The 12,587-nt window shown below is 42.5% G+C and overlaps 1 protein-coding gene across 3 annotated transcripts; it reads right to left on the bottom strand.

The window, feature by feature from the left end:
- Positions 1-1,280: 1,280 nt before the first annotated feature.
- LOC145859513 (uncharacterized) lies at positions 1,281-11,554 on the bottom strand. 3 transcript variants are annotated; one of them, XM_082959074.1, is made up of 8 exons: positions 11,438-11,554; positions 11,064-11,096; positions 10,263-10,574; positions 10,075-10,125; positions 8,303-8,365; positions 8,043-8,090; positions 2,875-2,976; positions 1,281-2,688 (listed from the first exon to the last, which is right to left on the bottom strand). In XM_082959074.1, the coding sequence occupies exons 1-8, from the start codon at positions 11,493-11,495 to the stop codon at positions 2,624-2,626; spliced, it is 732 nt and encodes a 243-aa protein (XP_082815200.1). In that variant the 5' UTR covers positions 11,496-11,554; the 3' UTR covers positions 1,281-2,623. The 3 variants fall into 3 exon arrangements, with proteins under 3 accessions (XP_082815200.1, XP_082815201.1, XP_082815203.1); XM_082959075.1 differs by having other exon boundaries at positions 8,303-8,362; XM_082959077.1 differs by lacking the exons at positions 8,043-8,090; positions 8,303-8,365.
- Between the last annotated feature and the right edge of the window lie 1,033 nt (positions 11,555-12,587).

Genomic DNA, 12,587 nt, shown 5'->3' with positions numbered 1-12,587 from the left:
CAAGGTTTCATTTTCAATTAACCGAAAATGAGAAGTAGCAATCTGTATAAAAGCAAATAGGACATTTTTGAACAAGGGATGAGCCTTTCTTATTACTGGAGAACAAGATCGGGTTTAAGTTAAGCTTTTTTATGAGTAAGGTTTTAAGTGATGTCACATCCTGACCATAGTAAGTTGATATTTTCTATGGTAGAGTAGGTCAGGGCATGACAGGGGGTGTTTGTCCGTTTTTGTATTTCTATGTTTAGTTTCTAGTTTTATATTTCTAGGTTGGTTTTTGTTTGGCATGACCTCCAATTAGAGGCAGCCGGTTGTCGTTGTCTCTAATTGGAGGTCATATTTAAGTTGATGTTTGTCCCACTTGTGTTTTGTGGGTGATTATATTTTGTGAGTGTGTTTGTTCCTCCTGCGTCACGGTTTGTGGTTTTGTCTTTCAGTTTATTTTGGTATTGCATTAAGTTTCACAATCTAATAAATATGTGGAACGAAACAGACTCTGCATTTTGGTCTGATCATTTAAACAGCCGTGACAAGTGAGATGTTTTAGTGCTTTAATATTTAATCATTTCAGCCCCACAAACTGATATTCATTATATAAATAGGCATGTTTAATCTTGTCTGGCTTAGCCTTCAAGATAAAGCGAAATATGTTTTGCTCATATGATTTGAAAACTAAATATTCTGGAGAAGGCAACTCCATAAGTAAGTAAGCAAGTAAAATAGGATATAAGTTCATCAGCGTAATTTTTCCATTAATAAAAAAGTATTAATATCTCCGTCGTTAAAGGATCTTGTCTGTTTTTTTGTATTTTGGTAAATTAATTTCTCTCTCTCTCTCTCTCTCTCCTCTCTCTCTCTCTCTATCATAATTCAATTCAATTGAAGGGCTTTATTGGCATGAGAAACATATGTTAACATTACCATAGCAAGTGAAATAGATAATGGTTGGAGTGGCGGCCATGGCTGGATACTGACTCTCAGACAGGGGAGACCGCATACTGGACAGCTTTCTGAAGGGACGCTAGAACTACACTGCTATCAATAACTTATTACCATACCCTGTTAGTGGGTATATGTATATAATAAATGTATAATTGACATTAACACCAATCAGACACTAGCCTGGGTGCCAGTCTGTTTATGCTCTCTTGCCAACTCCTTATGAAATGTTGTAAACATGGCAATTACATAAGGAGTTGGCAAGAGAGTAGAAACAGACTGGCACCCAGGCTAAACAGACTATTACATATTATTTGTAAATAAAGATCCCTGAGACAAACTGTTATTTGAAAAGTTTTAATAATAAACATTGCTCTGTGCACCTTGCCTTCAACACTATCATGCAGTCAATTTCAACAAAGATTATAGAAAGGACACTTGATTGCATAAAACGGTGTTAAAAACACTTATCTCCCTCACTAGCTTTAAGCACCAGCTGTCAGAGCAGCTCACAGATCACTGCACCTGTACATAGCCCATCTATAATTTAGCCCAAACTACTACCTCTTCCCCTACTGTATTTATTTATTTTATTTATTTTTCTCCTTTGCACCATATTATTTATATTTTAACTTTGAACTTTCTTCAAATAACAAATCTACCATTCCAGTGTTTTACTTGCTACACTGTATTTACTCTGCCACCATGGCCTTTTTTTGCCTTTACCTCCCTTATCTCACATCATTTGCTCACATTGTATATAGTCTTATTTTTCTACTGTATCATTGATTGTATGTTGTTTTACTCCATGTGTAACTCTGTGTTTTTGTATGTTGTTCGAACTGCTTTGCTTTATCTTGGCCAGGCCGCAATTGTAAATGAGAACTTGTTCTCAACTTGCCTACCTGGTTAAATAAAGGTGAAATAATTTTTTTTTTAAATCATAAAAAAATGTATGTGTGCAAATGTATGTATGTTTGTGTGTATGTATATACACAGAGTGTACAAAACAAAACATTATGAACACCTGCTCTTTCCATGACAAAGACTGACCAGGTGAATTCAGGTGAAAGTTATGATCCCTTATTTATGTCACTTGTTAAATCCACTTCAAGCATTGTGGATGAAGGGGAGGAGACAGATTAAAGAAGGATTTTTAAGCCTTGAGACAATTGAGACATCGATTGGGAAAAACAAAATATTTACGTGCCTTTTGAGCGGGGTATGGTAGTAGGTGCCAGGCCGGTTTGTGTCAAGAACTGCAACGCTGGTGGGTTTTTCACACTCAACAGTTTCACGTGTGTATCAAGAATGGTCCACCACCCAAAGGACAGCCATCCAACTTGACACAACTGTGGGAAGCCTTGGAGTCAGCATCCCTGTGGAACGCTTTCAACACCTTGTAGAGTCCATGCCCCTAACGCCAGTTAGTAACTTACTTCAAACTGGGGGGAGGGTGTTCTTAATGTTTTGTACAGTCAATGTATGTATGTACACTTTGTACATTAAGTTTTCAACTTGCCAAGCAACACTATCATACACTCAATTTGAAAAGAAAAATCACAGAAATCTCAAAGATGCATAAAACGTCAAATATATATATTTTTAAATGTAAAAATAAGTTTGTGTGTTTGTGTGCGTGCGTGTATGTTTGTAGGTATGCACAGTGATTTAGCACAGTGATTTAGCACACTGTCAACGAAAAGTCTTCATTGCTCTGGTCCACCCTCCTGCTTCTCTTTGGAACAGCTGAAAAGACAGATGTACTGTGTACATGTCATATTCACATACACCTTTAGCTTAAACGACATGTACACAAATCACATTGATTTACTATTTTACTTAGCCTTGCTACAGCCCAAATCATCATACATTACAATTTACACATTACTATTTCCTACTGGCTTATAGGAAGTGATTGACAGGTAAACTGACCTTTAGGGCATTGATGGGAGATGACATAGTGTATAATTAGTCCACAGGTAGCCAGTAGGACAAACACAGTGAGGATGTGACGCCACAGGAAATCAAGTGGCTCTGATGGAAAGAGAGGAGAGAGATCCAGAGAGGGATATCTTTATAATATACGTACTGTAGAATGCAGTAAAATGCTACTTCATTGATTTAGGGCTACACACTGAGTAAACCAAACATTAGGAACAGCTTCCTTAAATATTTAGTTGCACCTCCCCCACCCCATTTTGCCTTTCGGAACAGCCTCAATTCGTCGAGGCATAGACTTTACAAGGTGTCGAAAGCATTCCACAGGGATGTTGGCCCATGTTGACTTCAATTTCCACAGTCGTTTCAAGTTGGCTGGATGTCCTTTCGGTGGTGGACAATTCTTGATACCAGTGAAGGCTGCTGAGGGGAGGACAGCTCATTATAATGGCTAAAATGGTACAAATGGAATACCTGATACTATTCCACTCATTCCACAGAAGCCATTACCACAAGCCCGTCATCCCCAATTAAGGTGCCACCAACCTCCTGTGCTTGATACACATGGGAAACTGTAGAGTGTGGAAAATCCATCTTTAGCCTTTTGAGGTAGATTTAACAAGTGCTTGCCTCGAAGCGAGCATAAAAGGCATGTAGCTCGTCTGGTAGGCCCTCGTCACTGGGCAGCTCACGGCTGGATTTCCCTTCGTAGTCCCAGTCCCGTGTAGCTTAGTCGGTAGAGCATGGTGTTTGCAACGCCAGGGTTGTCGGTTCGATTCCCACGGGGGACCAGTACGGAAGAAAACATTTTTTTTAATGAAATGTATGCATTCACTACTGTAAGTCGCTCTGGATAAGAGCGTCTGCTAAATGACTAAAATGTAAATGTAAAATGTAATAGTTTTCAAGCCCTGCCACATCCGACTAGCGTCAGAGCCGGTGTAGTAGGATTCAATCTTAATTATGTATTGACGCTTTGACTGTTTGATGGTTTGTCTGAGGGCGATGCGGTATTTCTTGTAAGCGTCTGGATTAGTGTCCCGCTCCTTGAAAGTGGCAGCTATAGCCTTTAGCTCGATGCGGATGTTACCTGTAATTCCATGGCTTCTGGTTGGGATATCAACGTACGGTCACTTTGGGGGTGAAGTCGTTGATGCACTTATTGAAGAAGTCGTTGACTGAGGTGGTAAACTCCTCAATGCCATTGGATGAATCCCAGAACATAGTCTGTGCTAGCAAAACAGACCTGTAGCGTAGCATCCACGTCATCTGACCATTTCCGTATTATCTGAGTCACCGTAGTTTTTGCTTGTAAGCAGGAATCATGGGGGTTAGAATTATTAGGATGTGACGCCACAGGAAATTAAGTGGCTCTGATGGAGAGAGAGGAGTGAGATCCAGAGAGGGATATCTTTATAATATACGTATTGTAGAATGCAGTAAAATGGTGCTTCCTGCTTTAGTTTTTGCTTGTAAGCAGGAATCAGGAGGATAGAATTATTGTCAGATTTACCAAATGGAGGGCGAAGGAGAGCTTTGTATGCGTCTCTGTGTGTGGAGTAAAAGTGGTTTAGAGTTTCTTTCCTCTGGTTGCACGTGACATGCTGGTCTTACTGCCAGCATCGGTTTGTGGTAGTAAATAGACGGCTACGAATAATTTAAATGAGAACTCTCTTGGTAGATAGTGTGGTCTACAGCTTATAACAAGGTCCTCTATCTCAGGCGAGCAATACCTGGAGACCTCTTTAATATTAGACATCGGTCACCAGCTGTTATTGACAAATAGATACAAACCCCCGCCCCTCGTCTTACCAGACGTAGCTTCTCTGTCCTGCCGATGCACAGAACCCAGCCAGCTCTATATTATCCGTGTCGTCATTCAGCCACAACTCAGTAAAAGATAATATATTACAGTTTTTAATCTCCAGTTGGTCGAACAGTCTTGATCGCAGATCATCCATTTTATTTTCCAATGATTGCACATTGGTCAATAGAACAGATGGTAGTAGAGATTTACTCCCTCGCCAACTAATTTTCAGAAGGCAGCCCGATCTCCGTTCCATATTTACTAAAAGGCTACATGATAACATAAGATACACATACACACACGGTATAGGTTATTGATTAGAAACTTGATACGATGACAAGAGGTCCTTAGCAGACCAACACAATATGACACGTGTTACACAAGATGGAGATTTAAAGAGGGAGCGGGAGAGAAAGAGAGCGAAAGAGAAACAACCCATGGATACATTTGTAAACTATACTTAGTTTAGCCGTAATACCTTGCCCCGAACTGCCGCTCTTATGGGTAAAAAGTGTAATGCATGTATTTATGTGTTGAAGGTCTTCGTTGGGTATCTCTGTTGGGCCCAGGCCTTCGTGGGCCGAGTCTTCCTAGTGAGAAAGATTCGACGTAGACCTTGTTCTTTGGGTGGCCTTCTCCATCGTTCTCAGGTGTAAGTCTCTGATTGTCCACAAAATGTCACAATGTTCTTTCTCTTTGTTGTCTGTTTCCTTGTAATCATTCTGGAAGAGTGGTCTTCTGAGGATGGCTAATCACCCATGTAGATGATCCCAGTGTGGGGATGAAAGCAGTGTAGACGAACGATAACTTGAAAAGAATAACCGGATGGTTCTGCTTAAATACACCTTCTTAGATACAATACTTAGAACAGCCAGTCAACCGTAGCATTGATTGTTAAGAGGTCCTTTGTCTTCTTCAACCTCATGTTGCGTTTTGGGGTCGTGACTAATCGTAGACCTCGGCTGCAGCGTGTGTTCATCCTAGTCTGGTATGTTAATCCTTAACTCAAATTCTTTATACCATCGGGTAGAAAGGGGCATTTCCATCTTGCTGGCATGCTCTCTGGGTTCCCTGGGGCATAGCTAGTTGCGAGGCAAGATATCACAATCCAGATCAGAGTCAAAAGGTACAGAACAGAAGGAGACAAAGGGAGACAAAGGGCTGTGAAACATGGATTTGATTTTAGACACATGAAAAGTGGGATGTACTGTATACGGAGGGTATGGGGCAAAACAAGATGAACAGCAGAGGGGCTAATGACCTTGGAGATGAGGAAAGGGCCGATAAACCGGGGGGGAAAGTTTGCGGGAAGGGCAGATCCTGGGTGAACAGCCATAACTTCTGCCCGAGACGATACCGGGGAGCCGTGGTCCGGTGGTAGTCCGCTTGACGTTGATACATGGAGGTGGTCTTGAGAAGGGCCGACTGGGCTTTCTTCTAGGTACGACGACAGCGGCGGTAGTCCAGGGAACACTCAAAGGGCAAGGAAGGGTGTTGTGTGTGTGTGTATTCGACCGACACTAGTTGCTGGCTCCAGGTGGTGGAGTTGGCAGAGACCAGGCAGCAAAGATTAGTTTCCAAGTCTTGGTTGGCTCGCTCCGACTGGCCGTTCGATGTGGGAACCCAGAGGACAGTCTGGCGGACGGCCCAATGAATATGCAGAACGCCTTCCAGAACCTGGATGAGAACTGAGGACCCCGGTCGGAGACCATGTTTACTGGGAGTCCATGGATCCGGAAGACGTGCTGCACCACGTGCTGCACCATAAGGTGGGCCGCTCTTTGGCTGAGGTTGCAGGAGACCAGCAGGAGCTTGCCGAGGAATCTTGTTCGGCATGCAGACCGTATATGTGGTGATGAATGCGGAGACATCGGGAATCATGATATGCTACCAAAAGCATTGTCGCTTCAAAGGCCAGTGTCCGACAGGAGCCCGGGTGGCAGGCAAGCCTAGTGGAGTGGGCCCACGCCAGGACCGAGGAGCGGACCGCTTCAGGAACAAACATCCGGTTATCTGGGCCCCCCCGGGGTTAGGCTGGAAACGCTGCGCCAATGTATCCCCCAGCTTAGTGCCGTCGCCAGGCACGAGGTGGGAAAGATGGTCTCGGATTCCAGTGTTGTAGACATGGGGCTTTAGCGGCGCAACAGCTCATCCAGCTTGACATTCTTGGATCCCGGTCGGTATGAGAGGGAGAAGTTGAACCTGGTGAAAAGCAGAGCCCATCTAGCTTGCCTGGAATTGAGACAATTGGCGGTGCGGAGATATTCTAGGTTTTTGTGGACGGTCCACTCATTGAACGGATGTTCCGTCCCCTCCAGCCAGTCCCTCCACGCCTCCAACACCATTTTCTCTTCGAGAAGCTCACGATTCCCCACATCGTAGTTCCTCTCCCTGGCGTTGAGGCAATGGGAGAAGGTGGCGCAGGGATGTCACTTGAGCTCCTGGGACAGCACTGCCCCACTCCGACATCCGAAGCATCGGCCTCCACCACGAACTGGCGGGACAGGTCAGGATGAACCAAGATGGGAGCTGTGGTGAAACTGTTTGAGATCCCGGAATGTCCAGTAAGCAGCTGGGGACCATGTGAATGGAACCTTAGGAGAGGTGAGTGCAGACAGGGGGGAAACCAGGGTGCTGTAACCCCGGATAAAGCGGCAATAAAAGTTGCCGAATCCCAGGAAACATTGCAGCTGCACCCTGGACATAGGCTGGGGCCAATCCACCACCGCTCTCACCTTCCCAGGTTCCATCTGGACACTCCCTGCAGTGATGATGTAACCCAGGAAGGGGACGGTGGAGCGATGGAATTTGCACTTCTCCACTTTCACAAAAAGCTGGTTCTCCAGGAGTTGTTGGAGAACCTATCGGACGTGGAGCACATGTTCTTGGGCGGAGCGGGAGGAGACGAGGATGTTGTCGAGGTAGACGAAGCAGAACCGGGTCAATATGTTGCGGAGGACATCATTGACAAGAGCCTGGAACACAGCAGGGGCGTTGGTAAGTCCATAGAGCATGACCAGATACTCGTAGTGACCTCTGGCTATGTTGAAGGCAGTCTTCCACTTGTCCCCTTCCCGTATCCGCACCAGGTGGTAGTCATTCCATAGGTCCAGCTTGGAGAACACAGTGGCCCCCTGAAGCGGCTCGAAGGCCTAGGAGATGAGTGGTAGTGGGTAGCGGTCCTTCACTGTGATGTCGTTGAGACCCCTGTAGTCGATGCATGGGCCCAGGGTTTTGTCCTTCTTCTCCACAAAGAAAAAAAATGTACAACAACCTGAGGAACATAAAGCAATTCTATTTGTTTTGTTCTGCTACTGTAACTGCTACTGTAACTAGGTGAAGATGACTAACACACCTGATGTAGGATTCAATGCTGTACTGGGGGTCAAAGGAAAGGTCAAGCCTGGTGAGAAGAGAACTCATATTACACAAGAAAGTCATTAATTAAGCAGAAAAAGAGAAGTATATTACACATGACCTACAAATCAGATGGACTAAAAGAACACAAATCTGGACTGAAATTACAAGCAGCTATGAATAGGTATTTTAGTAAACCGGTCTGAGATTTTAGTGAATTAATGAGAACAGAAAATGTTTAACTGTAAACTAAGTTACATTTAGTGGTCCTATTGGTAGTTGGTCTCACTGGGGTCAAAGTTGAACTAACAGTCGAACCTGCTGGGAAGCATCACAAGACAAGTTAATTGTGTATCTATTTACACAAGAAGTAAGGTATTCATCACTTAGTTAGAAAACAACACAACTCAGTCAACAGAAAGATGACATGTTCACAATAGCATAATGTGGCACATTATTGTTAAAACCCAGACCTTTGACTGAATGTACAATTGGAAACAGTATTTGCAAAGACGGTCCCTTAGAGGACCAATACACCTGTTGTAGGACTCACTGTGATGATGAGGGGCAAAGTAGAAACAGGCTTTTCTTACCGCTGTAACGAGCTCTGCTATAAAATAACAGCAGCACTAGGGCTGTTGCGGTGACCGTATTAAAGCTACCCTGGCTTTATTTGTCACAATGCTTACTTAAAAGAGGTGTTTTTTTTTTTTACAAGCGGTCATTTTTGTTAATGGTGTTTTCCGCTAATGGAACATTCGCGCTTAATAGCCTACTACCATGTGCGCATTGCCGCTCTTATAATGTGAAGAAATAGCCAAATAGTTTATCAATATTTTAAGCTAAACGTTCTGATCTGCTGTGTCAGCCACATTGCATAATACTTTGGGGGGGGGATGCTAGTGGTTGTATTAATTTGGGATCTATCGCATCCCACAACTGTCCCAGACTATGTTTGGTATATCTATTTCTTGCACAGAATAGAATAGGTACATTTTTGTACTATGGGGGATAGTAGATTGACATAGGCTAGTGCTTTTGCTGTTCGTTAGGCCAACCTATCTTGTTGGCTGACGAAAAGTAAATGTGGACTGTTCTTCCAATATCTTCTATAGGCACCTCAGAATTGGATAAGGACTCGCACAGTTGCGTCCCCGATGTGTCTGTCTTAACTTGTAGCCTGTGAGAAAGACCCTATCATGTGACAGAGAGCCGTATGAGTGAGAGAGCTTCGGATTGGCAGCACACTCAGGGAGAAGGGCACAACACAGCACTCCGGGCCGCAAAAGGCACAGATTTTTTTAGGGTGCATTACAGCCACATAGGGGATGCCACCGTGGAATTCGAGGCATTATCAAGTGCTTGTCAAATTGTGAATAAGAGACTTTTGGAGTGTGTACAGCCTGTGCAAAAACAGAGCAGAGATCATGCCTTTCAAGCAACCTTTTTTAAAATCATCATTAGAGTCTCATCATTCAGCCTTACTGTGTATTAAAAATCTAAACATGTAGCCCATCGTTTGTAGAACAACTGAAGTTACGTTAATATCTAAAAAATTTATAATTTGTTCAATTGTATTCTTCATACTATAGAATAATATAAAATAATACCACCGAATTATAAGTAACTCTTGTCTGCTACATTAACTAGTGTCGCCCACAGCCATTCGGCATAGCCACATCAGGACCTAACAGACGAAAAACTCAGAGTATGCTATTCTTTTCTTCTGAAATAGACTACATTTTCTTCATATAATGCCTAAGATAACCTGTCTAAAATAAATAATGGATTTATTGTGAAGGTGTGGGCTATATTACATGGATTTATTAGACTTTTTAAAATGGCTTGTCGGCTATGTGTGGAAGACAGGAGATGCTAAATGTGTTTATGTTAATTAACGGTCAATTACTGTGATACCGACAGTTATTTAATTGACAATCACCGGCTGACGAAATGTTGAGACCTCCACAGCCCTAAGAAGCACCACAAAGTACATTTAAAAGAAGAAACAAAACTAATGTGTAGCCTACCTGTTGGAAGGGGTTTAGTTGTTGGATAACTAATGTAAACTCCCACCAGATCTAAAAACATTTTGGGGATTGAAATGTGGTATTTAGTTTGTGGGTCAGAATGAATATATTAATACTAAGAATGTGCTAAAGTGATTTAGATCATGAAGACCTGCAGCCCTGATAGATTTGTTTAGATAATGACTCACCTGTAAAGCTGTACCCATCACTGTGTGGAGAGAGAGAGTTTGGTCCTGAGCTCACTCTGTAGTCACAGCTCACCTCCTTACTCCTCACTGACTGAAGACGACTGATCAGATCACTATGTTTTGGAGTGAATTGACAGAACTCCTGTCTGGGTGCTGAGGTGGATTGTCTCTTCTTGATCTTTGCTGTGAAGGATGGCTGACTCTCCTCTCCAACATACAGGTTACAGGTGCTGTCAGGACTGACGGATCCAGGAATCAAACACAAGACGCTGAAGTACCCATCAGAAATGACTGTAATATCTGGTTTTGGATCTGTTAGGAAAGAACAGAGACTCCTTTTTGCATCACTCTATTTGAATGTAATGTATATGTCACAATTAACACTACTAAACTAAATCCTGCCATTCTCTTTATTTTAACTAACAGCATGTCTTATTTGATATCATGTCTATTTATGAGTGCCATTTAGTCATGTGTGCTGTGTTTACAATGATTTCCTTTCACTTAATTCCTTACATTCTCGCGTGTGAAATGAAATTGAATCCCATGGACTATTTTAATTGCTTATATGGTGTGGGGGATGATGGAGTGTGTCACTTGTCATTTAATTATAAATTCATTTTCAATGTTTAAGTACTCATAGATATTGCAGCACTTGATATACGTTTGAAAAAGAAAAAGAATTAATTCACTGTTGTCTATTAGATGATAACAATGCATCTACAATTATGTAGTTTAGGTTAACAAGATACATTTGATTGATTGATGTAATATTATTTAGTAAAAGTAAAAAACACTCACAATGACCTTGGGCTTCGATGTGTTTGAAGGTGACTGGAAATAACACAATAGGTCTTGATCAGGAAAATGTGCCATTCAAAAAAAGCACGAGAGACAAGAACACTTTGTAGAAGTTGGTAAAGTTTCATAAGTTGGTAAAGTATCATATACAACAATGGATCCATGGGCATGTTATCAAGCAGTAGTCATTCTGATCTGAACAAAATATAATGATAGAGAAAAATACATCAATAAGATGATCAATGGAATAGGACACTTATTACAGCCATGAGATTCAGAAATATATAAAGACTTCCTGAAGTAAAATATTAAAGAGGAGAGAGAATCCTGTAGCACTAACAGATGATGGAACTTGGAATGGAGGAATAACTCACCGAAAAGGAGGATGACCAAAAACAGATGACCAGCCATATCAGGGATGAACAATGCCATTTATCAGACGTCTACAAACTGTTAGTCTGACTTCACAGAAGAAGGTGACTGTGTCAGAGAGGATTGTTTGAATAGAGAAGTAGACATGGAGTTTGTTCACAGGAAAACCACAGATAGCAGAAACCAGTCTCATATGGAAAGTGTGGCTAATGTTGCAGAGGAACATTCAGAATAATTTATCAGTCACTATTTTTGTTGTCTGTAGCTATTTGTCTTTAACAGCTGATGTTTTGCATCACTAGATGGCTTCAATTACATTTTCAAAACCTACAAACTAATTGTCTGAGTAAAAGATTTGACTTATTGGTTTCATGTGTTTGACAACAGTATTTGTGGTTGAGTTTGAGTTTTATTAATCACTCCTTGTAATTTCAGACATTCTCGGTTAACCCAGAACTAAAGTCTTGTGTAATTGGTCAGATGCTTTATTTGTGTACTGAGTCCATATGTGTTTAGATAAGAAAACAGAACAAGCATCCGAACCTGAACGAGGAGCTCGACCCTTTGGCTTTGCAAGTTTTTCATTTTTTTCATTTCATTTAAGTCATTTAGCAGACGCTCTTATCCAGAGCGACTTACAAATTGGTGCATTCACCTTATGATATCCAGTGGAACAACCACTTTACAATAGTGCATCTAAATCTTTTAAGGGGGGGGGGGGAGATTAGAAGGATTACTTTATCCTATCCTAGGTATTCCTTAAAGAGGTGGGGTTTCAGGTGTCTCCGGAAGGTGGTGATTGACTCCGCTGTCCTGGCGTCGTGAGGGAGCTTGTTCCACCATTGGGGTGCCAGAGCAGCGAACAGTTTTGACAGGGCTGAGCGGGAACTGTGCTTCCTCAGAGGTAGGGGGGCCAGCAGGCCAGAGGTGGATGAACGCAGTGCCCTTGTTTGGGTGTAGGGCCTGATCAGAGCCTGAAGGTATGGAGGTGCCGTTCCCTTCACAGCTCCGTAGGCAATCACCATGGTCTTGTAGCGGATGCGAGCTTCAACTGGAAGCCAGTGGAGAGAGCGGAGGAGCGGGGTGACGTGAGAGAACTTGGGAAGGTTGAACACCAGACGGGCTGCGGCGTTCTGGATGAGTTGTAGGGGT

This window comes from Salmo salar, chromosome 12 (assembly GCF_965601325.2).
Source record: "Salmo salar chromosome 12, fSalSal1, whole genome shotgun sequence".
NCBI classification, from domain to species: Eukaryota; Metazoa; Chordata; class Actinopteri; order Salmoniformes; family Salmonidae; genus Salmo; species Salmo salar.
Note: the sequence above shows the minus strand (reverse complement) of the source record. Positions and strands in the feature narration are given on the sequence as shown.

Excerpts from the sequence above, each read along its gene's own strand:
- LOC145859513 (XM_082959074.1), bottom strand. The coding sequence starts at position 11,495 with ATGGCATTGTTCATCCCTGATATGGCTGGTCATCTGTTTTTGGTCATC. Across the intron at positions 8,366-10,074 it reads AACTAAACCCCTTCCAACAG|CAGGTTCGACTGTTAGTTCA; the intron begins GTAGGCTACACA and ends GATGCTTCCCAG. Across the intron at positions 8,091-8,302 it reads TACCAATAGGACCACTAAAT|GCTTGACCTTTCCTTTGACC; the intron begins GTAACTTAGTTT and ends TCTTCTCACCAG.